This window comes from Pezoporus wallicus, unplaced genomic scaffold (genome assembly GCF_028554395.1).
Source record: "Pezoporus wallicus isolate ANWC-B61680 ecotype Strahan unplaced genomic scaffold, APGP_CSIRO_Pwel_v1 contig_5967, whole genome shotgun sequence".
Classification (NCBI taxonomy): domain Eukaryota; kingdom Metazoa; phylum Chordata; class Aves; order Psittaciformes; family Psittacidae; genus Pezoporus; species Pezoporus wallicus.
In genome coordinates this window covers 1821564-1848010 of record NW_026639377.1, presented here as the reverse complement: position 1 = coordinate 1848010, position 26447 = coordinate 1821564, and the positions used below count along the sequence as shown (strand labels likewise).

The 26447-nt window shown below is 40.8% G+C and overlaps 1 protein-coding gene across 1 annotated transcript in view; it reads left to right on the top strand.

Moving 5' to 3' along the window:
- Positions 1–10033: 10033 nt before the first annotated feature.
- Positions 10034–26447, top strand: part of SLC17A6 (solute carrier family 17 member 6) — a 30365-nt gene continuing 13951 nt past the window's right edge. Inside the window, exons 1-3 of the mRNA XM_057414414.1 lie at positions 10034–10631; positions 13579–13831; positions 14670–14788. Of these exons, the coding sequence (XP_057270397.1) occupies positions 10546–10631; positions 13579–13831; positions 14670–14788 (458 nt within the window). The 5' untranslated portion in view covers positions 10034–10545. The remainder of the gene's footprint in view (positions 10632–13578; positions 13832–14669; positions 14789–26447) is intronic.

Sequence of the window (26447 nt, the reverse complement as noted above, 5' to 3'; positions counted from 1 at the left end):
AGCTATATCAGAGCTTTGATTATTATATTATTATTCCTAATGGGAAGTGAAAAGGCCATGAACCTTCTTGTTCTTAAGGCCACAAAAGCTTCTGATGTGTTCAGCCCTTCAGAAAGCAGAAGACATCCAGAAAGAAGGGGATTTATAACATGGTGGGTGTGAATGAATTCACCGCCTCAGATCAATTACTGGACACAGGCATCCCTCCAAAACAAAATGAAACAAAACAAAAATAGGTACAACTAGTGCCTTCCTTATTGAGTTAAAGTCAATCATGATAAGGGAAAAGAAGTTATCTGCACAGAAAACACATGGCATGATTCAGATCACTGTAAGAAAATTTGGGTCCTTTGTTCTGGAAATAACTCCGGTGATTTTATTGGAATTATAGATAAAGTTAGACCTACAGTTTGGAACTGTAAGAAAATATTAAGTGAGAGAGAACAAGAAAACAAACAACTAAATTTAACAAGTTATGTGTTGCAGAAATTAATTACCTAGCTGCAGCCCCCAGGGTGTAATCTCAGGACATCCGGCAAACAGCAATAGAACTGTGCTTGTAGCCTACCTTTTCTTACATATTTATACACATCTCAGTCTTGATCTCTGCTTGGCTGTAGTTTAATGGATGTTTTTTGTGGGTAAAGCAGGCTTAACGTCTAAGAAATGCCTATTCTTCAAGAGGGCTTTAGAATAACCAACTTAACGACAGTCTTTGAGGAACTGGTATCACTTCTGAAAGGAGAGCATAGTGTGAAACTGTGATTGGAAGAGTTTCAGCTACAGACAGATAACTGGTAAAATGCAACTTGCACAGTAGAGTTAGTTCCATACAGAAAGTGAAATCCTGAATTCCTTTCTTCATATTCTGCAGAGACATGCCTCTTGATGGGTCAGGTAGGAATACAGCCCAAGCAGAGACTTTGACATTTGTCTTTTTCCTCCTTTGAGTTGTTATTTTTCTAATGGATTGAGAAGTTTCTGTAGCACTGAACCAGAGAATAAGCAGTATTGCCTTACAAGAGCTTTATATCTACACTTTAATATTTGGCTTTGGCAAACAGAAGGGGATTCATAGATCATACATCACAGCATACAGAGATAGCACCCATGGTGACAACTGATCACTTCTCCAGCTATGAAAACAACCCAGCCAGTTAAGTGCTGCCCATAAAACCATGCCCTTTGGGTAGAAAACAGAAAATCTTCGTCACAAGGGAAGCCAGAAAGCACCTTGACTGCAGAATGAGTTGTCATAATCAGACATAACACAGTGAAAGCCCACGGTGAAGGCCCAGTACACATCAGCTGTCGTGCTGAAGGCTGTTAGGCTGAAAACCAAAAGACAGAAAAGCTTGTCCTGGTTTTCACAATGGCAATGCCAACCTAAGAATAGACAAGGAAATCCTGAGCGTGGTAAGGGCTGAAGGTTCAGCACAAGCTTTTGAACTCTTTGGACTTCAAAACCACAAACACACCATTAAATAGGTAATTAAAATTCACCACCTCATAGGAGAAACCCTGGTGACAAAGAGACATCAGAACTGGTGACACAGAGACTGAATCCCACAAGAATCACTGGGCTCAGTTTGACTCGGATGGAACAGAATAAGCATTCCTTGAAATGTTTAAAGTTGTGGGTGACTACATCCAGCGGAACCTGGGAAGGAAGGGGTAAGACAGACAGAAGTGAATCAGAACCATGTTCTTAAGTACGTGGATGTACCTGACCTTAATCTGGTATATGTATATATAAAATTAAGGTGCTAAATAAGGATTGAGAAGCACTCCACCCATTTCAATTTGTGCTGTAGAGCCTAATCATGCAAGACCAGTGCCACTATGGTGTAGCTGTCAAAGCATATGTTCCCCCATGACACAACCCAACACATTCAAAGCCACAGCTTCCTCAGAAGAATCAAGTAGTTAATCCATCAGATCTGTAGTTATTTATTTATAACAAACAATGAGAAAAAACAGAATCATAGAATCACAGACTGGTTTGGGTTGGAAAGGACCTTAGAGATTGTCTAGTTCAAACCCCCAGCCACAGGCAGAGACGTCTTTCACTAGACCACAATGCTCTAAGCCCCATCCAAAATGGCCTTGGACACTGCCTGTAGATTTAAAATTTTTACACATAATGCACGTGAATCCTAAGATTGAGGGTGTTCCCTGTGACATTTAGAAAAGGGATCTGAACTGACAACTTGGTATTTTTAGTTACATTTAGAGATCACAGAGATTTTGAAATGGATGGGTTGAGTGCTCTGGCCAAAAGCCAGCTATTTGATACCCCGATCTTCCTCCTAGCCCCATGGAACACAATGTAATCACCATCAAACTCGTTAGCAGTGCCTTAAAATGCAGCAGGGATTTTCCTCCTATATAGAATTATGTACTGTTCTAATGTTTCTGGGAAAGAAGGAGCAACTTATGTATTCAATAAACCAACAGGAATAGTGGTTCTGTGCTCAGATTACCTCAAAACCTTTTACACTCTTTGCTCTTCCTTTGTATCTTGTGGTAAGGAAAAGAACATTTGGACCCTTCTGCCGTCAAACCCATGGGCATGTTCTCCAAAGAAGGTATCTATAGCAATTCTTAAGTATTTATCTCATAAAAGAGGTGAGACCTTTGTGGTTTATAGAAAGCAGAGGAATTGTTTCTCAAAAGATAGAGAATATAAAAGATAACTTTCACTGTTAATGAAACGTGGAATCAACAATACCAACAATATCTAACACTGATTGTTTCAGACCTTTTTTCTAGTGAAATCATACTTAGACATGTTTTCGTGTGTCCATTACCCTTCATAATCACTTTTGAACTATTTTGCCCAAATTTGCCAGAAATGTGAAGTGCCAAAGTTTTTACAATTTTAGGGGAAAGAGTTTACCCAAAACAGTTTTGTAAAGAAAAATAAGGGACATGATGAAGGAGAGGGAAAAGGCCTACTAGTGACATAATGGGAAGTAAGGATGCTGACAGGAAAGCATTAAGGAGCAGGCAGGAGTGGACAGGAGCTCTCATAGATACGGGGCCTGGTATGAGGAGGAGGTAGTAGCAAACTGGGGTTCCTGAAGACAGGAAGACTCAAGGAGCCGGGTGCATTCATTCTGATGTTCACAAAACAAGCAATATTTGATTTTACGATGTAAATAAAATGATTGGAGTACTTTGTTTAAAATACTAGCAATTTGAGGATATGCTGGCACTGCTAGCTTGGATTACTGCTATCCAATGTGGATGCAAACATAAAACATAATAATCCCCCCCAGATTCCATATTTTCCTGTTTTGGATCCAGGTTGGAGACAATTCTATTAGGCTGATTCCAATGAAATTTAAGAGATGAAATGTGATTACATTCAGTCTTAAATTTATGTGATGTCATGTCATGAAATAAAGCTAAACAAAGAAATATGGAATGGGTGGAATCCTCCCTCAGTGAAAAACATGGTTATTTCTTGGGAAGGTATAGAATCACTTTCTACAGACTCCACTAACCCCAAATATCAGCTAAAGACACATGGCTCCTCCTTATTTATCTTCTGCTACAGTTAAACACCCTGTCTCAATATCATTCTACAGAGAAAAGCTACGGTATAGCAGTTGAAAATACACAAGTATCCTTAGATCACTGGAACCTGTTCTGGCATATTCTAGTAGTGAAGGCAAGATATGCTGGCTGGCTGTACCACTGGCAAATTATACTTTGTGGCTATAGATTACTAATTACAGTTTTACGTATGTGTTTCTCCTTAGAAAAACCTCTTTACATGCAATAGAATAACCAGACATTCTTCCTACACAGCTTTTTATGTATTTTGGTTTAATTTAGCCTATTGAAAAATCAGTATTTGTCCTAAAGAAGGATTATTCTATCTCTTTCATAACAAAATACCCTGAGGCATGAAAAAACTGAGTGACAAATTGAGGCTGTAATGTCAGTCTCAGACCAAAGAGTCCAAGTGTCTGCCCACAAACTCAGGTGTCAGTTCTCTGTTGTACTAAGCACAACTACTTTCTAAATATATATTATGAATTGTGTTGGCTTGGTTTCCCCACCAGGAATAGTTTCCTGATCAAATTATGTATCTGAAGTTATCTTTAGTATCTCTTTAATGGTTCACCTAGCAAATGGATGTCTGTAATAGATTAAAGCTCTGTTCAAATCAGTGCAATCTGTCATCTGAACCAACAGAAATTCCACACGCACTCTCAAACTTCTCTTAATACAGTTTAGAGTAATGTTAAGAGACAAGTAAACAGAAAAGAAAGGACTACTGCAGCCTTAGGAAATCTGGTTCTGATTTTCTAATTCTAGCAATAAAAAAGCACTATAATCCAGTCTTCAGTTTGTACATTTCTCTCCAGGTTTTTCATGCAGTGAAGAGACCTATCACTAAGACCAAACTGCCTCTTACGCAAAAGCCTTGCCTAAGCTCTTAAACAGTGTAATGGACATAATGGTACAATAAAATAATAATAGATTAATGATAGAAAAGATCATTAACTTTCATATTAATAAAAGGTAGGATAATAAACTGCAATCCTTGGCTAAATTTCATTGTGGTTAATTGCATCCCACTCACCAAGTGTTGCATAGCTTGTGTACCAAGAGAATTGATGCTCCAGCTCACCCCCAGATGTAGGTGCATTTCTGTCTGTGGAATGTGACAGATGGCTGGAAGTCCTTTGGGATCCTTCACATTTAACTCATGGAACAGTACAGGAATTCAAGGGAGCAGATGTTCCTGTAATATCTGGAAGAAGATAAGCACTCCCATCTACTTTCAAGATATATTCAATACTGTCAAATTTCGCCACTGATATACCAAAAAAAAAATAGATTTTTAATAGTAACATCATTGTTTTCAGTTTTAAAAGGCGTTTGCCATTGGGTGGATTTTTGTTTGATTAATTTTTATTTATTTTAATCTATTTGCTAATATTAAAAAACAAACCAGATTTTAGACAGGAACAGGATGATGGAAGAAATAATCTTTCTGTGGTTTTCTGAATAACAGGAAAATTTCCAGCCATAGTGTACTCATATATGGTAACTGCAAATCTCCTAGTGGGATTTGTTTTTTTTTTTTCCGCAGTGAAATCCGCTATACATAGCAGCGCACAAAAATTGTCTGCACTTACAGTGTCTTAATGGCTTTTACCACTAGATGGCTGAAGGCAGCACCTTCAACAGGATAATGAACCTGCCCTGCTACCAGAGCCAAACACATGCTGGGTTATCTTGGAATTAGGCGTTGCCATTAGAGTTAACACCGGGACTTTAAAAGCAAGAAATTACTTAATAAATAAATAAAATTAAAAAATGCAGCTTCCAGATACTTTTGTGCCTTTTTCCTTTTTTTTTTTTCTTAATGACTGTTGTTACCTTCTCAGAAAACAATAGCAACTTCCCAACTACTAGGGTTTATAGCAAGTCATTAGAGTATTTCATCATCTATGCTAGTGCAGAGATTTCTGGCAAATTACCTCCAGTTTGTCTTAAAACTAGAAATCACCCTGAAAAAATGAGTGTGCAACTTCCATCTGCTATTATTTACCATTTCTTGTACTTCTCAGGCTACTGGCAAAGCAATGTAGTAACATTCTAGCAACTGCATGGGAGCACCTGCAAGAGAGCAGCACAATTAACAAACTCCAGGCTGTTGTATATCACACTTAGTTAAAGAAGTGGAAAATCTCCATAACTTTGTTTGACAAAATCCACCATTGTAATTTATTCTGCCTCTGTGGCAAACTTCTTGCTCAGTTTTCCTATTTGTTCCTGTGATCTTGGCTCAAAGCTCCAGATTTCTATTTCTAAGAAGCAGGAGCTGTTTGATAATGACCTTCCATGTGAATGGGCATGTTCTGCCCAGGCACACACATTCTTTAGCTTGTTTCAGCTCAAGCTTTTTCTCTTTGCGACACAAAATGAGAGACATCAACAGTCTTCACAATGTTTTTATAGACACAGAGAACCAACATGTGCTCCAACAGTTCAACTTGTGCCATGTCTGGTTTATAGCATTTAAATTAACAATCCAGCCTGCAGCTCAGGAAATTAAAATATCGTTCAAGACAGATCAATGAGAAACAGAAAGAAATTCACTTCTAGCATTATGACACATTAAAGTTTCTCCTTTAGACTCTGTGTATAGTACACATCTCAACAGAACATAGTAACCACGTTGTGAGAACAACCTAGGTTTGGAGTTATGTGCACAAAAAAAGAACAAGGACATTTCATAAAATATATGTTTAGCCACTGCTGCACATATCTGCAAGAGGCAAAATAACCTATAATGTACGGTGAACCCAGCTTCATGTAGTTTCAGCTGGGATTCAGGAATCTTTACAAGTGGGAATGCAGGATTCAGCACAGACACATCTTTAATGTATCAACACATGGACACTACATCTAAATCCTCAAATTGCTCTGAGTTTTTCAAGGGACTTATCCAGTTGTTGCTGGGAATCATCATGACACTGGAGGATAAAACAAAGTGAGCGACCCTCACAGACTTTCAGGAAGAATGAGGAAGCTCACAATTTTAAACAATCTCTTTGCCCTCTTTTTCTGCCTCTTCATCAAGGGCTTGGCAAAAGATTTCATTTCAGTATTTGTTTTGGAATATTGAATATTTCTTTTCAATAAATAGCTTATTGAAAAATTATTTGCATAGCTGTTGCTTCTTCCAGAAGACCATCTTCCTGGTGCCTGACAAGCAAGATCATTCTTTTGGCCTTGCTTTGGGATTTTGCAGTTCCATGCTCCAAAAGAAGGTAAAAATTTGCTTTGTTCTTAAGGTTACATCAAATTTTACTCAATTCAGTAGATGGATGTCATAGAAGTGAGAATCAGATCATCATTTTTAAGGCATACTTCTGTTATTCTCAGTCCCAGATGACTCGGTATTACAGACATGCATTTCATGGCATAACTAAGATTTTAAGCACATAATTTATTTCTGAAGATGATACTATATCCTTAAGAGCAGTATTTGGTCACCTCTGAATAGATGGGTAAAACGAAATCTTTCAGATTTAATCTCTATGATCATATGAATACAAAGTAACACATACCAGGATTATTTTTCAAAATGATTCATAAAACATATATTCATTTACAAGATCTGCATTCATGACCCTTGGGAAGGACCAAATCCATCTGGCAGTGTACCAGCAGTGAAGACAAGGTCAAAAGCGGAATTGAAATAATTTGTATTTTTAAATCACTGGTACATAACACTGATGAAAATTTTAGTGTGATGAAAATTTTAGTCTTATGAAAATTTTAGTCTTGTTTGGACAGACTAAAACTTAGGGAAATATATATCACTGTGTTGCCTTTGTAGTCCTCTAAAAGGATTATACTCTAATTAGACACTACACTAAGGGTTAATGAGGAAATTTTTGAGATTATCTATATAGCAATAAGAAAAACTAAGCTAAGAACCATGCCTGTAATTCTTCATCTCTTTTCAATTAACTTGTTGAAATAGCTCAATGAGGAACTTGTAAGAATTGACTATTTACAGAAACAAAAGCGCAGGTAAGGACTCAGTCCTTTGGTCTCCATGCAAGAAAAAAAACAAAACAAAAGGAAACTCTTCTCAGGCAAAGAGAGTTGTGTTTAAATACAAGATCTGGGGATTAAACAATAAGCTTTCCTCTCTATGTGAAAAACTGCAGGCACCTGCAGCATCCTGCATCCTACACTGTCATCCCAGACCCACAGGAATTGTTAAGAGTTTTTCAGAACTGCATTTTTTACTGGGTGATTTTTGACCAAATCTCTATTCTTCTGGTCAATATGTGAACATTTAGCTGTGACATCTGGATGGGAATTTGCTGCATCACATCCTATTTCACTTTCCACTGACACCAGTGGAAAGACCTCACAGGAATTTCACTGGAGTGTGAATTAGGTCTTTTGTGAAAGAGGTCTGTCTGTGACAGGTATTTGTTATAGAAATAAATATTGATAACAATTCTGAAAGCATATATTAATGTGTTTTTTCTTTCAGAAGTGCTGTAATCTACTAGGGCTAAATAACTTGTGTCAGTAACATGCAATAAATAATAAAATATAAAAAGTTTAAAAAGCTGACAGGTCTGTACATATTTTGTAACACTGATGACATTAGCTTTCTTTATTAGTGCCTCATGTAAACCCAAAGCAGATGAGCTTGATCAGGATGTGAGTCAGTAATAGCTGGATATAACATGTGATAGACACAGAATTTCTGCTTCAGATGGCTACAGCAGCAGCCCAGACACTGTAGCATTTCACTGTACTATTGCTGTTTTGCATATTTTACCCAATTAAGGACTAATTAATTCTCCTCAAGTATGATTCTACACCCAGGAATGTCTCATCCTTCCTGTAAATCCATTTTTGTGTGATATAATAAATTATCTTTCCCAAATCAGTCATTTACTTAGAAAATGCTATGATTTTTCTAATAATTATTGCTGCTATTTAGTAGCCATAGCATCAAAACCACGCCAGTGCTGAGTTTGCTAAAGAAAAGGGACAGAGCTCCTCCTAGGTAGTGCACAAATGAACAAAGCACCCTTGCTCTGCAGATTTCCAGTCTCAAATTCCAGCTCAGAAAAGGGCTCAGTACTTTTCTGGAAGGCTGGCGTTATGGAATCCTATCCCTTTGCATCCCTGCTAAATGATTTCCTGTTCCTACTGCCTGTCAGAAGAAGCTATTAATACAGGTTTCCTTTGAGCTTCTGCAATGGCACACTGAAGCTGTGAAACCCTGGGAAGACTTGCTTATGTAACTGTGCAGCTTTGCTTCCATTGGGAAAAATCCTGTTGGCAGCACAATAGTAGGCAAGATGCTGCACTGAAACCTGTGCTGAAACCCCCCTCCCTCAGTACCTATCACTATTCAGAAATCAGCTCTGTGTTATGATGTTAATTAGCAACATTGCAATTACCTATCATTTACACATCATTTATTTTCTCTTTTAGTACTTTGTGGCTCTTTTACGATTTTGAAAGGAAATATCAAAATTCTACGCTGATTATACATTATGGGAATTTCAATATTTAAAAAAAAAAATAAAAATCCTTGTATAAATGTGCTTTGCTGCTGTAAAACTTCATTAACCCTCCACGAGAGGGCAACATCGGAAAAAATAGTTACATAAATCCAGAGAGCAGCTGCATTTAGGGCACTGCAGCTACAACACCCGTTTCCATCAGGGAATCTTACTTTTAAATACTCTGTTTACCTTTTGTCATCAACGAAGCAAGTGAAAGAGTTTAATAATTTTAGGAGGATTTGATCAGAACACAGGTTTGTTGTTTTGTTTTTTTTTTAATTAAAAATACATAGAAACGTTAGGATTCACATGAAGCCTAAGAGAAATGTAGAAATGTAATGGTTATGACTTAGAAAGAAATAGTACATTTTGCATCTTCAATCTACTTCAGAGTGATTAAAGTGGGAAAATAATTACTAGACCTGCAAAGAAAAAATAATTCAGTTCAGAATACACCCAGCTCATTCCAGTTCTGGAACACTGACACAAGTCTAAACGTTATGCTGGCCTACACAGAGGCATGAAAGCAGAGGAGACAGAAGAGATAGGAAATATTAAATGTTTAAGAGAATGCAGTCACTAATGGATGCCTAATATGATATAAAGTAAGCAGTGCAAGTAAAGATGACTATAGAGATAAATATACCTTCAGAATAGATGTTATCTATTTATAGCAAGAGCGGTGCCATGTGCAGTTAGCGCCCTGACTGACGGCACGAAGGCCCCTTTCTCTCTCCACGCTTGCCCCGACGTACGGCAAATCAGCCCCGAGGAGCGGGGCGACGACGAGGAGAGTCCAAGAGGACCCTGCGGACTGCGGTGCTGTCCACGGTGCTGAACGGGCCGAGGTGCCCTGAGGGTGCCTCTCGCCGCCGCCGCCTCAGGGCGCGACCTGCGCGGCCGCGGTGGGAGCAGCCCTGCGCGGAGGGCGGGCGGCAGTACGGACAAGCCGGGGCTCCTCGCCGTCTAGGGTTTAGCCAGCGGCCGCTCTGCCTACGGCGGAGAAGCTCACCCATCCCCCTCCAGCCGCCAGCGCCAGCCCGAGATCGCATTGAAGCGCTCCCGCAAAGGGATCTCCGTCCCCTCCCAGCCGGACTCCCTCCACTGCCTCCACCTGCCAGCAGCGAACCCTGCGAGGCCAAGAAGACTTTCTGACCGTGCGTGGCAACTCCGTGCTGCCAGGAAAGCCGGGGACTGCCTGCTGCGTGCTCGGGCTGCCGCTCGCCGCCGCACACAGGCGCGCTCCCTCGCCCTCGCCCCCCCGCCCCTCGGCTCTGCACGCCGCCTCTCCGCTCCCTCTCACACACACACGGGCGCGCACGCTTCCTCTCACTCTCCCTTTCCCCGGAGGTACACTGAGAGCCGTTTAATGAGGGGAAAAAGTTAAGAGATTAAACCAATATGAACCACCGTTGCTCGTAGCAGTGCCCTATCCAGAGCAGAGCAGAATCCAGCGAGCACCCCCGCAGGAATGGAGTCGGTAAAACAAAGGATTTTGACCCCTGGCAAGGAGGGATTGAAGAATTTTGCTGGGAAATCGCTTGGTCAACTCTACAGGTAAGACTGCGATCTCTTATAGGGCTCTAACTCCTAGAAATAATGGGAAGCTTTTCCTCACCGGCAGCTGATGAAGGAGGTCGGATGCTTTGGGGAGGTTCGTAGTGGCAGGGCTGGGAGCCGTTGAGAGACTGCTGATCTAATCTGTACCCTGCAAACTACTGCTGAATCTTCTCAATATGGCACCCTCGTAACTTCTCTATCTGATTCGTAGATAGTGTCAGTAAATACGAAGGGAAAGATTACCCCATCTCTCTCCCACAAAAGCAGGATCCCATCTTGAAATCGTAAGCAAGGGAGAGCAGCTCCCGGTATTCTGGCTCTGTGTTAATTTTGCAATGCAGTCACAGGGTCTTTCCTGCTGCCCTTACCAATCATTAACTACTACTACTACTAATAATAATAATAATAATCTTTCCTGGTTTCGATTAGTCTTCTCCCTTGTGTAATTCGTCGCCAGAGGAAGATAAACATGGAGATGTATAAATAATTAATATCCGAACGATTTTTTTTTTTCTCCTGAAGCTGAAACATATAGAGGGATGTGTTTAATTATTTATCCGTCTGCCTTGAGAAGCTTCCACTTCTATTATAGGTAATACACAACTGCAATTGCTAAACCCAAAAGTATCCCTCAACAGTACGTTTGTGTGTGTACTGAACATTTCTGCCGCCTCCGAGCCCTGTACACAGACCGACCCCAAATTCTCGCACACCTGTGTATGAAGTGCATGAAGCTGACACATCGTGCTCGGTCCAATCTGGCCACCTGAGCGACCTCCAGGACGTTTGAGAGTACTCTGTGAAATTCCAGCGTATTTTCGATTGTTGCCTCTGCTACAAAGTACGCAGAAATTTGAGGATATTTTTCTCCCCGAATTACAGAGAGGGAACTGCGGATTTATCTGCCTAGTGCAGGTCACGTAAAAGTCTTTTCTCCCTACCTATGCGGCAGTGCCGGGCACAAGCACAGGGCTGTGCCACAGCATGAGTCACAACTGCTGCTGCCATTTGCAGGCATGGGGGACACATCAGTGAGGTGATAAAGGCAAAATGAAGATTGTCGTCTTAGTAGGAAGGGGGCGATTTTGAAAAGCCAAAGGCAAAAGCAAGCCATCAACACCGCAGTGAATATTCTGCAGGGTTTGGTCATATTTGAGTCATTTTCAATGGTCAGAAAATGAAAATAAAGAAAAAAAAAAAGAAAATCCATAATAATATAAACATATACATATACAATATAAATATAACGAAGGAAATAAACCTCCTATCTCCCGAAAAGACTCAAAAACATATAAAACTATCATATCTAGTGCTTTTTAAGAACAGAGCAAATAATGGAGAAACGGTGTTTGTATTTTCCAGCAGAACTCCGTTTGAACTCCCCCCTTGATGAACAAATGCACGATTTATAAATCTTTTTCATCTCGCGGGACTGAATTACTTTTCTTCAGAATCTTAGAATTACAGTAGTTTTCCTGTCCCTTATACACTGATTTCTGGTATCTGCCCTAAGACAAGAAGCCGTTTCAGGAGGAAAACGCTTCTACATCGTCCTTAATTTGCACAAACGAATTCTGAACATAAATCCAAGGTGGTTTATTTTGTCCACACCTTCAAGACGCTTCTTCATGCTGCTGTCTTTAAACATGGGAAGAAATCTCCCAGCAAAGAAAAATCAGGATAATTTCAACCGAGTAACTTGGAAAAAATACGGGGATTTTCTCCAAAACAGAGTTTTTGAGCCTCATTCTGCTAATTGTTAGTGCCCATTAGCCGGATGAGTTAACCTCAAAGGGATGCTCCTTGGAGGAGTATTTCCGACGTGAGGAAAGACTCCTGAGGGCAGGGATAGGACAGCCCAGAGGCTTGGGAATGCTCACATCAGGGCGATGGGGCTTGAGTGCAAGCGGACCGTTTTCCTGTCTTTTAAATATCTCGGTGACTGCAAAAGAAGATGAAGAGGTTCAGCGTAGGACACTTGCTAGATGGACCCGATCTTGTTGACACGGCATTTGAAAAGCTTTTCCACCAAGGAAGAAATAAATTGAAAAGTTCTAAATCCCCTTTCGTGAGTGCCAGGGGTGCAGTTTAGGGGTTCTTTTTAGGTGTTTTTCTGATGATTGGAGATTGCTGCAAATAACCCTTCCACTTCAGATTCCTGCACATTGTTCTCCAGGAGAAAATTAGAAGATAGGATTCTCATGTAAAAACGAGGCGGGGGAGGGAGACGGGGTGGGCGGGGGAGGGGGGGGACGGGACGGGGTGGGGGGACACGGACGGGGGACGACACGACGACACAATGAGATCTGGCTTAAAGTTGATCTGGGGAGGTTAAACCTGCTGAGGGATTCCTGCTCACAACGTGAAGCTATGAGCTATTGCGATCTTGTGGAAAGCCTTCTCTGAGGCCGCTCATGTTTTCTTCCCCTACATGTGACAGCCATTTTGCAAATCTAAAATAAGTAGCAATCCCTCCCCCCGTCCTTTTTCTGTTAACATCTCTTTTGCTCCCAGACCTGAAGCGAGATGCACACCAAGATCATTCCCCTTTGGTGCTCCTAATACAGCACGGAGGGAATAAAACCTCCTCCAAAGGACTGTCTCGCTTTCCATGCTGTGGCTTTTGGGCTACCCAACATGGCGCCTCCGCAGTGGTTACAGATGATGTCTTCTTAACGCCTCCTACATCTTTAAGGAGAAGTCTTTAATGATAGATGAGCGGTCCTCAGCCAGGGCTCCTCCCCGGGCTCCTGCGGTGGGGTGGCGGGGGGAGCTGACCATGACTAATCCTGACTCGCACAGGTCTAAAGAACAGTTGAAGGTGAACGGAAAACGAGGAATAAATCCCCAACTCAACCCCAAGGGATCCGAGGGGCGGGGAGCAGAGGGTTAAGCCCCAGGTGGTCGGGCTGCTGGGGCTTGACTTTCTCCTGGTGTCGGGCAGGGTCCTAGAGAAGAGGCAGAAGCCAGGGGACACCATCGAGCTGACGGAAGATGGGAAGCCCGTGGAAATGCCCGAGAAGAAAGCCCCATTGTGCGACTGTACCTGTTTCGGGTTGCCCCGGAGGTACATCATTGCCATCATGAGTGGACTGGGATTCTGCATTTCCTTCGGGATCCGATGTAACTTGGGAGTGGCCATCGTGGATATGGTCAATAACAGCACCATACACCGAGGAGGAAAAATTATCAAAGAGGTGGGAACCCTTCCCTCGCAGATCCCACTTTCTCGCAGCACAGTCTCGGTCGGGGGCCCTGAGGTGCCCCCCGCTCCCCAAGGGCGGCCCCGCGCGCACTGCCCGGCCCCTTCCAGGGCGGAATTCGTAAAGGAGAAGCTATTTCTTCCCGTTATTCCTAGTTTGCCTTTCCGCTTTCCAGCCCCGTTTTGCGGTAGTAATTTGAGGACACATTTATTTTTCTTTTGCCCTCAACCCACAGACACTTCGTACAACAAGCGGAGGGGCCGGGAGAGAGCAGGGCGCCGGGTGATCTGGTACCAGGGGATGCGCTGTAGCAGCGACGGGAAGGGGAATGTTGTGTAGGAATGTCTGAAAACACCGGAGTGGGAGCGTTTGCTTTAATAAAGACCCGTTCTCCCGTTCTAAAGCGAGTTACAGCTTAGGGAGAAAGTAGAGTTGCTAAGCACAGGTGAGAGGGTTCAATACACAAGTCCGGAGCCTAGCCCTGGGGCAAGGGGTGGGTGCTTGAAGCAGTAGCCGAGGGTCCCGCCGGTCCTGTGTTTCCCCGGGGCTCCTCGGCTCTGAGCACATGGGAATCTGGTCACTCCTGAGCCATGCGTCGCAGGAGGCCCGGTGCTCTTGTTGTTCCTATTGTTAATTAGGTTTGTAGCTGATGTAGGTGGTGTATTTGCTGGGCTAAAGCAGAGCCAGCAGCGCGGTGTGCCACCGCCGAGGTTAGACAGACCCCCCACGACTGCCCGGTATAAAGGTACTACGGGTGGATGCTTTAATTCGGCAAGATTACAGCCTTCCTTTTTTCTTTCTCTCCTTCTCTGCTGGTCCGTTGCGTTGGAAGAAAGCAAAGTTTAATTGGGATCCGGAAACAGTTGGCATGATCCACGGCTCTTTTTTCTGGGGATACATCATCACCCAAATCCCCGGCGGGTATATCTCATCCCGGTTGGCAGCTAACAGGTAACAGCGGTTTAGGATCTCCCGGGCACGGGGAGGGAGGTCAGAGCGGGGCAGGGACCGGTCCCCCAAGGCAGGAACACGCGTGAATCCTGGATTTAAGGATGTGCCGGTGCCTTGATGACCGATCTTCAGACCCTCCTGTTGGTTTCTTTTTCTTTTAAGCAGTCGTTTAAAGAGGTTGTGGCAATGATAGTCAAATATTCAGTGGCAAATTCAATGATTCATTATTTCGTCAAAGCTTGAGTTTTTGATATTTTTTTTTTCTCACGATTGAAGGACAGAATTTTCAGATTTTTATTTTATTTTAATGAAAAAGAAAACCATCAGCGGCAAATTTTCCACTCACGCACAAATGAATTTAGAATGGTCAAAAAAAGCATGTTTCAATGAGGCTTCCACAATGAAAAGGAAGTGCAGATGGTGCGGGGACTTAAGGACTCGTTTCTATGGTGTCTGGCAATTTCTCAAGCACCCAGGGTGCGATTCTACCTGTTAATTAGATCCTCTGAGTATTCAAGACACATGAGGCTTTCACATCCATGCTAATGCCACGGGCTCATCGTTTGCAGAAGTAGCCAAGGTCCTAATGCTACCCTTCAAAGCAGTTACTGAGTGCAAATGGATACTAAAATCAGCACTATACACCTTTAACTCTGCTTAGGAGTGTGTAAAATCAGGAGTAGGTCTTGTGTTGTCTAGGCTCACTTGTGTTTGAGAAAGGGGTGTGGGGAGAGGGGAGCTACAGCAAAAAAAAATGCTTTCCCCAAGGTAAATACCCTTTAGACAGAAAGGCTCATTAAAAATGATGACTGTTTACTAATGGAGAGATGCTTTGTAACTGAGATAACCCTAACATCCCCCCTTTTATGGCAAATAAACTCAAATGCAACACTGATTAATCTGGGGTACCCATTGCTTACCTGTTTACAAGTGCCACCTTTCTGACCCTGGCTCAGAAATGCAAAAGCTTATCTCAAATGACAGTTATTAGCCACCTAAAGGGTTCTTTCCCTTTTCTTCCTTTTGAGCATTTTTGCATCTTTACACAGTAAAAGAGTAAAGGAGTCTGTAATTCCTCAGGATTAATTAGTGCTTTACTCCCATAAAGAGTGCAGAATTAGACTCAGAGAATCCCAAATCTGCCCTCAGTCACCCCAGCAACTTCATTGAGGTCATTTGAGTCAACCCAAGTGTAATGTGGTGTAACCTCAAGGATTTGCAGGACAGTTCCCAGGAAAATTCAGTAACAGAAACATAGCCTGGTATACAAATGAGACAGATTTTCCTCTTCACAAACATTTACACTCACAACAAATGAGTACTAGTCCCAGTTATTAAACTGGTGTGTTTTAACTCAGAAATTTTCACAGATTAGTGGTTAGTTATTATTATGGTAGAAGCCTCTGAGACAACTCCAACACAAGGCAAATGACTTTGTAAATCACAGATTTAATTAAAGGAATGAGCTATGGAATACATACTAGAGGTTGCAAATAGTAAAATATGGATAGTCACTGTAATTTATATTTAGTTTGCAGATAAAAATGCCAGAGAAGAGGGTTCTGGGTAGTCAGAAGTAGTGTTTGAAATAACATCGCACTGAGGAGGCCAAACCTCCAGTTAGTTCCTGAATGCTAAAAATAGATTTTGATATCTATATGTTCAACTTGAACAGAATGACTGTAGGGTAAAGCAGCACCCAAAATACGGTGCAAGTCATCAGGTCCATACCCTTTCCAAGAAACTGCACGAGAAAGTCAGACAAGTGCATACACAGGCCTCAAGGCTGACAGCACCAAAGGAACATGACCTACTCTAAAAGTCTCTACTGAGACATGTTTAGTGCTCCAGCCACAACAGGTCCCTTCACATGGTGATGGATGGCAGCCAAGGACTTCTTCATATTTTTATAAAAACCTCATTTAATATCTTGGTGATGTCAGTGGTTTCTTTTGCATTCAGAGCAAGTCTGAATTTATACAGAAAAATAACAAATTTCAGATGTGCTTTACATAAAAAAAAAGAATAGAACCTAGAATAGCATCACCAGCCTCAAGATGACCTGTGGGAAACTCAGCCTTGAGCTCAAGAAAAAGGGAGATTTTTAAGATTTTCATTCCAGGAAGGGAAGGAGATAATGGTGTACATGGAAAACATAGCTGGAATGAGAAACTGCTTAAAGGAAGGATCAGAGTGCACTTTGTGAGCTTAATTTGTTAGTGACAGGGAATTGCTGAGTGTATGGCACCAAGTTTGCTTGACATTAAGAGTCAGTCTAGCAACCAATTATAGAGATTGGGTTGACATAATTTGATAGTTTTACTATCAATAGTAAATACAGAAGAAATGACTCTCCTGTGGTATCAAGTAAGCCTTTCTACACACAAGGCATTAATTTCAAGCTGGGCTGAAGTCCTTTATTTTGATTCTTCCCCTGTTTTAAAATGCTTAGTACCAATCAAGAATTAGGAACCCTGAGCTCTGAACTCTCTATTGTATTTTTCTTCAAGTGAGTCTGTCAGTGGGAAGCATTTTACTGAGATCCTTTGCTAATTGTGGAGCTCAAGGCTGCTGCTGCATGATTATTCTGCTCAGCCTTGACCCACTGCTCTTATCATGCATAGCTCCACTTCTGACAGATCAGATTCAGTGACTTACAGATCTACAAGTAGTAAATGAGGTTTCTCAGGACTTTGCACTTGATAGCTTTGATATCAATTTATCTCATGCTGCAACACTGAGAATTTTCTGTTATACAGTATTTTCAGCCCAACACAAAATTAAATGCTTTATATAGAAGACATGTTTACACAGCTGTAGCACCAAGAAGGGTCAAACAAAACTGTTCAAAAATTTCACAGAACAGTCAGAAACAGCACTTCTCCTGAGCAATTACCTCTCAGGTGGTCAATAGAAGTCGGGTTAATACATTACAAAGGTCAGTGCTCCTGAACACTTTCGACCTTTATTGACTTCTGTAGGAACAGAGAAACTTCAGCACATTGCAAGGCAACATCATCTTCCAAAAGACATGGATTGGGCCCCAGGTGCCCGCTCATTTGCAATTAGTGAAGCTTTAAACTTGCATCCTTTGAGTAGTGAGTGAAAATAGAAGAGGATTCCCTTTTGCCACAAGAGGCTGCAGACCTCCCAGAGGAGGATCTGCCTCTGGAAGACACTCTATGCAACCAACCACAGCAGGCTGGGGGAATGAAGGAAGCATGATGTGGAGTCCCATGGGTAGTTTGCTACAGCTATCCCTTTACTTGGGGTTAAGTTCTCAAAGAACAATGAACAATTAACCATGTCACAGATTCATCATGACATGATGATAGCAGAGAGTATTGAGCAGGCACTAGTAGCTTAGGGAGGAGGCATCTTGTCACACGGACATCCAGGCTGGCAACTCATCTAGGTTACTTCTCCTATCTGAACATACATACAGCCTTACACTAAACAAAGCTACTGGACACTGGGAGTAGAATTCATGGTCCCTGCAAAGATCTTTACGTAACTTTTTACTGCGAGAAAATCTCCCACGATTCAGAGGTTTGGAGACTGCAGGGGCAAGGATAGACAAGCAGATTCCAGAGACAAATCCAAAATAATATAAAGGTCGATTGGTCACAATCCTTTCTGATTAGCAATAGCAAAACTTTCTTTCCAAAAAGTGAATGAGATTTTTTTTTTTTTTGCGATTATTTGGGATTTGGTGCCATGTTTTTCACTAAATCACAACGGCTTTTGACTATTGTCAGCAGGGTTTTCAGGAGGAAGGAACTGAGCTGCTTTTGCATTATTTAAAAACATTTTTCCTTGAAGAATACAGAAAACATGAACATTCAAGTGTGATGCCCTACACCATGTATCCACATTATTCAGTCAGCAAGGCTATTACTCATAATGGCAGTTAATACCATTAAAAGCACATAGATCTCATTTGAATCCTTTTTAATGACAGGTTTCTATATCAGCATTACAGAGGCTCCCACCAGAGGGGTTGTCATCATACAATTACAATCCACTGTGAAGAGAAAGGGTATGAAGTGCTAACAGTCCTTCAACCCCACCTCATCTGAATTTCCACTTAGCCAATGAAAAGAAATTTTGATAATCAGAATTCATACAATCTTTACAAGTTTTTTAAAACAATCATCATTCTTAGTGACTGAAATCTTAATAATGAAGAAATTTGGGGTTTGGTGGTTCTTCACCTCTATAATTCAAATTTTGATTTAAATGGAATGCATTTAAACATCAGTGGCCAAGATGTTGAAATATTCTGCAACAATGCTATGAAGGCAGTATTCTTATAAATTCAGAAATGCCATCTAATGATTACATTCTTTTGTAGTATTTAACAACTATATTATAAATGGATTTTGCTGTTCTGATGCTTTGAAAATAGCAAACTGGAAACTGATGCAGTTTTTCTTGACCTTGAGCTCCTCTAGGGAGATTTATCGTGCTTATCTAAGTTAAAAAGCACTTCAAATCTCAGGTATATTTTGTCACCACCAGAGTATGCATACCTCTGCCTATGTACTGTATGAGGACCCCAAGTTACTTGTGGTATTGGTCAGGTCATCCCATGGTGTGATGAAACCCATTTTTTGATACTATTATGATACTGCTGAGTAGCCCTTAAACAAACCATACTGTGAGTTTCACATTTTATCGGGCATTTCTGGAGTATGTATAAATGCTGATAAACTTGTGGGTAGAAAGAGGATGAGATAATCAGGTGATATACGAAATACCATTCACTAAACTGAATTGTTTGATAAATATGACTCTTAAGTGCAAAGTAACACCAAAGAGGGGCAACCACCCCGAGAAAGCTGAGTGGGATCTTAAGTGCTAGGCAAGAGACCCATCATGAGCTTCCAACATAATGCTGTACTAAGGAAGTCGCTACAATCCTTTTTTATTTTTCTGTATTTAGTGCAGTGAGCGTATTTAGGTCAAGGACACTGACGTTGGATTGTGGTGGGTATTTTGGTTACACACATATTAATATCGGTGTTGAAAAATTAGAGATTTATTTAGAGATCTTCAATTACTTAAATGATGATAATATATAATGGCACATAGTGAAAGAAATAGCATATATTTAGGATATCAGTATATAAAGAAGAACATTAGGAGGTAATCTGATTACAACGTATGCTACTGAAAAAATCACTGAGAATAATGTGTGCTTTAGTCCCATGGGAAGATAATAACAAGAACCAGTAAATTATAGCTGTATAAATAAAAAAAAGCATAAATATGAACAATAATGACTAGGCACTGCTGGTCCAACCAGAGAAATTAAATGTTAGATTTTTCTTCTTTGGGTGTTAAATTCCTATATTGGGATTTCTATTTTAGCTATTATAAAATGTTTTCAGTACAAGGATAATTAAGCAAAATATAAAGGATAATCAAGTGAAACATAATGGTTAATGCCATAGTGAATCTCAGGCTACATGGCCTTAAAGCCAAGCACTTGTTCTGCTTTAATCTAGAAACAGAATAACTTTATTAAATTAGTATTTTCTATTTCACATTCATGTGACTGCAAAGCTGCATCTGCCTGTGAATGAAGTCCCTGCTGTGCTGTCACCCATATATGGGAAGGTGTGAAACTGGACTGGTTTTTAGCCCCTCATCTCAGGAGAATTTAAATATTGTTATATTTTAACTGCTAGTACCCTCTTTAAAAATTCTTTTAAAACCACACTGGAAATCTGTAATAAACCCCTTGTTCTATCAAAAGCATTCCCAAAATGCTGTGGCAGTGTTTCCTCACTGATTTTCTAAGTGAACAGTTTAAACATTTACTGTAAATCAGGAAAGATTCTCTGAAATGAATGGGACGTCACTAGATTACACAGGATAGGGAATTAATTCCCAAGTTTTCAGTTATATATTTAAAATAGAAATGCAGGTTTGGACTGCACGTGCCAAATAATGTTTCACAAATAGATCTGTACTAATCACAAACTGGGTTTTTTTTTTGTAAAACAAAACTAAGTGACCACTTTAGCTCATTTGTGTATATGCAAACAGAACTTTCTTACACAAAGAAATACAAAAGGCAGAATAGAATGATAGTGTTTAAGTAATTAAAGTCTCCCTGTAATTCTATGAGAATGACACATATTTCTAATTATCTGTTAAACTGCAGTGGCACTATTCCATTAAAATCATTACTACACAGCTACCCTAAATGTCTCTACAATGCAATTATCTTTCATCTATGTTGAACTCTTCATCATTGTCACATTCTCACCTGAATGAAAATATATAAATCAACCTTTCACTTCAAATTCATCTTTGTTTTTAAAGTGCCATTCATCTTGTTATTGAGGACTAAATCCTTCTTTCCAGCAAGTAATCCGATAGGATTATTTGCATGAGTAAGATGGATGATATTTTGGACAATTGTGTGCCAGTGCATCTCATCTCAGAGCCCCAAAGATTTTCACTGAAACTGTGTCATTAGTGTGGCAGTGAAATCAGTTTTAATCCCAAAGCCAGTCTTAATGACAACAAGCATAAAAACATGCAAGGTGAAGTACTTGTTTAGAAAAACAAGGACAAAGATTTCCTAGAACCTAATATCTTCACATTGTTCTGCTTGAAAAAGAGAAATAATTCCCTCCCCCCCCCCCCCCCCCCATCGTGTAGTTTTCTGATTTGCAAACAATGTATAATTCTCAGCAGAACCAAGGAATTTGGGGATGGGTAGTGTCCTGGGTTCAGACAAGAACCAACTTATGAACTCCTGAAGACATAAACTGACCTTGCACTGTAAGACAGAACACCTGAAGCTATACTTGCTGAGCCTGCTTTTCACAGCTCAAAATCCTGCAGATGAAACTGGGTGCTGCTGTGGGGTTCCTCTGTTTCCAGGCAAAGAAATCAATATTGCATACTCCTCTCCCACAGATGATTCTGTCACCTACTGCATTGCAGGGCCTCATAAGCACCAGTCACTGCAAGAAGGGTACTGGGGAAGGGTCCAGTGTGGCTGGTACCGCTGCTCTCTCTGCCATATGGCTCAGGGTCCTTCCATTTTTCTGTCATGAATGATGAAGCTGTTTTTGCAATTTAATGATCCAACAAGGGATTTGAATAAGGGTTTTGGTTGATAAAAGGGGGCCTCAGATGTGTGACAAAAATTAATAATGTATCCTAGCCGTTATTATACTGGATTAGATGGCGGGAGGTCGGCTTTTACATATTAATGCTTCATGAAGGCCTTATAATAGGATTTTGTATGAAGGGCACACAGACACACATCCCCCTCCTCCCTTGTACACATATGAATGAAAATGACCTGTTTTATCACATTTAAAAAAAAAACAAAGCTGCTATATTACAGCTTCTGGCCACAGACTTATTAAAAAGGATCTCTCATGAAGCACATTCAAGCTAAGACTGGCACTTGGGAATAAGGGCTCCTCTCTAATGTCAAAGGTAGCTTATTCTATCTGCTTTGCTGGGCAGCTGAGTTCATCAACCACTCTAATATTTATGGCATAATCCCAGCTTTGTTAGCCCTATGTCATTTTATGCAAATAAAGGCTTGATTCAGAAAAACCCACTACATTCTGTCTATCATTTCTGAAGCCATAAACTGTCAGGATGAGCATTCCACAGGAATATGTCTACAGTAGAAGGGTCATCAAAGTCATCAGGAAATTAGCCTATACTAGAGACAAGTCTGACTGATGATAAATGTCACAGAATAGCTGAAGAGTGTCTCCTCACACTGGGTTTATTTTTACTTAGTCCATATCAAATACTTAAGCATAAATAGTCAGCAGTAAACATAAATAATCATAAACATAAATAATCAGTTGTAATCAGTATGATTGCAGAATAGAACTACAGTAAGAGCAGCATTATCAGGAGTCACAGAGGAGATGAACAAGTGACACATAGGTACATGCTTAGCAAACATCATAGGTAATGTAAATATCCCACATGAGGGGCTACTCACAGTTTGCTGTCAGGGATGTAAGCATTGGTGCATGGGGGAATAGCTGAAAAAGTGCAAAATACTGTCATATTATATTGCTGAGGAAAACGAATCTTTTCACAAGTCAGGAAGAACACTGCTTACACTTACAGACATTGAAAGCAAGTAAGTCATCTTTAATGGTGATCTTAGCTCAAACAAGAACATTATAGGCTAAAATACTCTTTTCTCTGTTACTGTGAAGCGTCTGTACAACTCCCAGTTGACAAATGTGGATGCTTGGAATTATTTGGGTATAGGATGGTGGCATCTTCAAGATGATACTAAATGCAGACAACTGCATTTACTCTCAGTGAGCTATTTCATAGAATCTCAGACTGGTTTGGGTTGAAGGTTAAAGCTCATCCAGTTCCAACCCCCTGCCATGGGTAGTGACACCTTCCACTAGACCAGGTTGCTCCAAGCCACGTCCAACCTGGCCTTGAACACTGCCAGGGATGGGGCAGCCACAGCTTCTCTGGGCAACCTGTGCCAGCGCCTCACCACCCTCACAGGGAAGAATTTCTGCCTAAGAGCTCATCTCACTCTCCCCTCTATCAGGTTAAAGCCATTCCCTCTTGTCCTGTCCCTACAGGCCCTCATGAAAAGCCCCTCTACAGGTTTCTTGTAGCCCCTTTAGACACTGGGAGCTCCTCTAAGGTCTCCCTGGAGCCTTCTCTTCTCCAGGCTGAACAAGCCCAGCTCTCTCAGCCTGTCTCCAGAGCAGAGCTGCTCCAGCCCTCGCAGCATCTCCGTGGCCTCCTCTGGTCTTGCTCAAGGACTAAATACAAAAATTTTAGAACTTGTGTCTGTTTGTTCAGATATAACTAACTAGAGTAGGATTTTGTCTGAAATTTGGATTTATTTTTGCATTCCATCCTCCACTGATCCAAATTCTTTGAAATGAGTATCTGTAGAAAATTTGCTATGCAGTTTACATAAAATTACACCAGATGCTTTCGGACCAAGCTGATAAAGAAACTTGTAATTTCTTGAGATTATATTATCCATGATATGTCAATACTGTCAAATAACTTTGTTTCCAGTACTCTCCCAGGTCCCAAGCTTCCATGTAATACCATGAGTCAGTGGCATCAATGGGACTTGGAGAAGGAAGAAGGCTAAAGGGACTTGGTGTTGCTGATACACATTGACTTCGCCACTGCATGGCATTTCACTCTGGTGTTAGATCAAGCCCTTATATGGTCCATTTTGCTAAAAGACTTGTGAATATTTTAGGATTTCTTTATCATCAAAGCTGGCAGATCAAACCACAGCAAATTCAGGTCATCAAAATGTTCATTTTCTATATCAAAATCTTAGAAGGCCTCATCCCACCTGATACTGTTAGAGAAACACTGTAAGAAGGGAAGGGTTGTAGGGCTCCTCAACCCCTGATATTTCTATATATTAAGTCACTACACAATTCAAAGGAAAAATAAGTTATAAAGCATGATCACAAATTGTTATTGCTAGCAACATTTGCAGAAGGAAGGATTCTGAAACACTGCTGCATGTCTACAGGCATTCCAGCTTGCTCCTGCCCTGTTTCTCCCTAGACATTATGTTTTACTCAAAAAATGAAGCATTTAATCCAGAATTCAGCCTTGCAGCTCCTCTCAGACAAGAAATTCTACGTGTTGTATGAAAATTAACATGAATTCTATTTCGTGGTATTGGTCTTTTACAGGAAGAGGTGCGTCAAAGATGAGTGATAGTAGCGAGAGTTAAAAGGAATAAATTTTAGAAATCTTGAGCTGACAGAATAGTCTAAAAAGTCATTTTGTGTGATCTGTGCTCAGCAGTGAGCTGCTGCTCCTGCCCTGGGACTCACCAAATAAGCATTGCTCAAGAACAAATATCAAAGGATAGTCAAGATGCAGTTATTTTTTTAGATACATTCAATAAGTTAAGGCACTTCATATGCTTTGGAGCAGACATAGCATTTGGTTTCCATAGTAGTTTCATTCTTACAAAGTTGGACCAATTATTTAAAGAACAGAGATATAGGTAATTGTGGAATTTGCCAATTATATTAAAAATTACATAAACAGAAATACATGTGATTCAGACAGCTAAGGAACTGACTCCTTCCCATATACAAGAGAGGGATTTTCACTCCCAGTCACTGGGGTGAGAGGATGCTTCCAAGCAGGACCCCTTACATTTAGATCTCATATGTGTAAGCCAATACGTCACCCATATGGCATTTAGCGTGTGGTGTGCCTCTGTGCTCCCACTGGTCTCAGCTCACTTTTTGAGCTGCCACTTCTTCCAGCTGAGTGACAGTATCTGTAAAGTACTTGTATGCAGAATACTCATGCAGTATGAATTCCCTGGAAAAGGTAGATGAGAACAGTGGGACTGCACAGATGCAGATTAGAAATCCAGTGATGAAAATAAATACGTATTTTTTTTCTCTTTAGTTTGTCCCCAAAGAGAAAAATGAGCCAGCTGGCTTGAAATCCAAAAAGATTAATTCCTCCTGCAACTTCATTCCATTCTAAGCATTTTTCCTGAGCTGCCAGAGTCATTTCCTTCTTCTGCTCCCATCCCAAACATCTCTTAGTCAAATATGATTTTGCTATTATTACTGCTTGTATTACAGGAGGACTAAGTCACAGCTTATGACCTTCGTATAATGCCAATGTCAGTAAAACACTGAGGATCAGTGTTGGATTCTGTCTTTCAGGTCCAAGTCTACTGAGTCTAGAAATAGAAATAGGAATAGATAAGCAAAGCATAATTCTTTGTTTCAGGGCTGCTTCTGGTCACTTATGAGGACCAGGATTTATCTTTTTTGTCTCTCCTAGACATACTAGTATTGTATTTATTCGTCTTCTTCTGTATATATATGTGTGTGTATATATATGTATATAAATATATATATAACAAAAAACCCAACCGTGTGTATATGCAGATATGTATACAGTTTCTGATTTTGAGTCAAAAAGGGATTTTCCCCCAAGTCTAGGGCTGGTGGAGGTATGTCAGGGCATTTCAGTGCCAGGGCCAAGAATGGTGGCTGTATCATTGGCCTGCCCTGCCCTGTCACTGTGGCATGTTGCTGTTTTCCCAGTTTACCTGCAATCTGCTAAGGCTCTTTATTTGTGTTGCAGCATTCAAACATGTTAAAAAGTTGGGGGGTGGACTAGATGACCTTTGAAGGTCCCTTCCAACCCAAACTAATCTATGATTCTGTTTTATGGGGTTTGGAGTGTGCACAACATGAAATGGATGTTCAGGGATACCTCTGACTGAAAATTCAACAGCACGGCTACGTGATTTCTTAGCCTGAGCTCAACCCAAATGACACCATGCAGCAACGCTTGGCTCACTCTGTAAGAGGTGTGAACGTTAGTGGTGTTGGTGCTCGAGGTGTGAAGCCTTCTCCACAAACCCATGTCACTGTAGAAATCAGGACTGAAGAAATGCATTCTCAGCTGCAAGAAATACAACTATGGAACCCCTCATACTGTCAATTTGCCATAGAAACATAAGGATCTTAAAGAAAAACATGGTTTCTAACCCACTGTTGGAATTCGTATCGTAGCAAAATTGAGCAAATGCGAATTGTTTGGAAGCAAAACAGAAACACATCAGATCATAATATCACTAGTTTCATAAACATAAGTAAAACATAAGCAC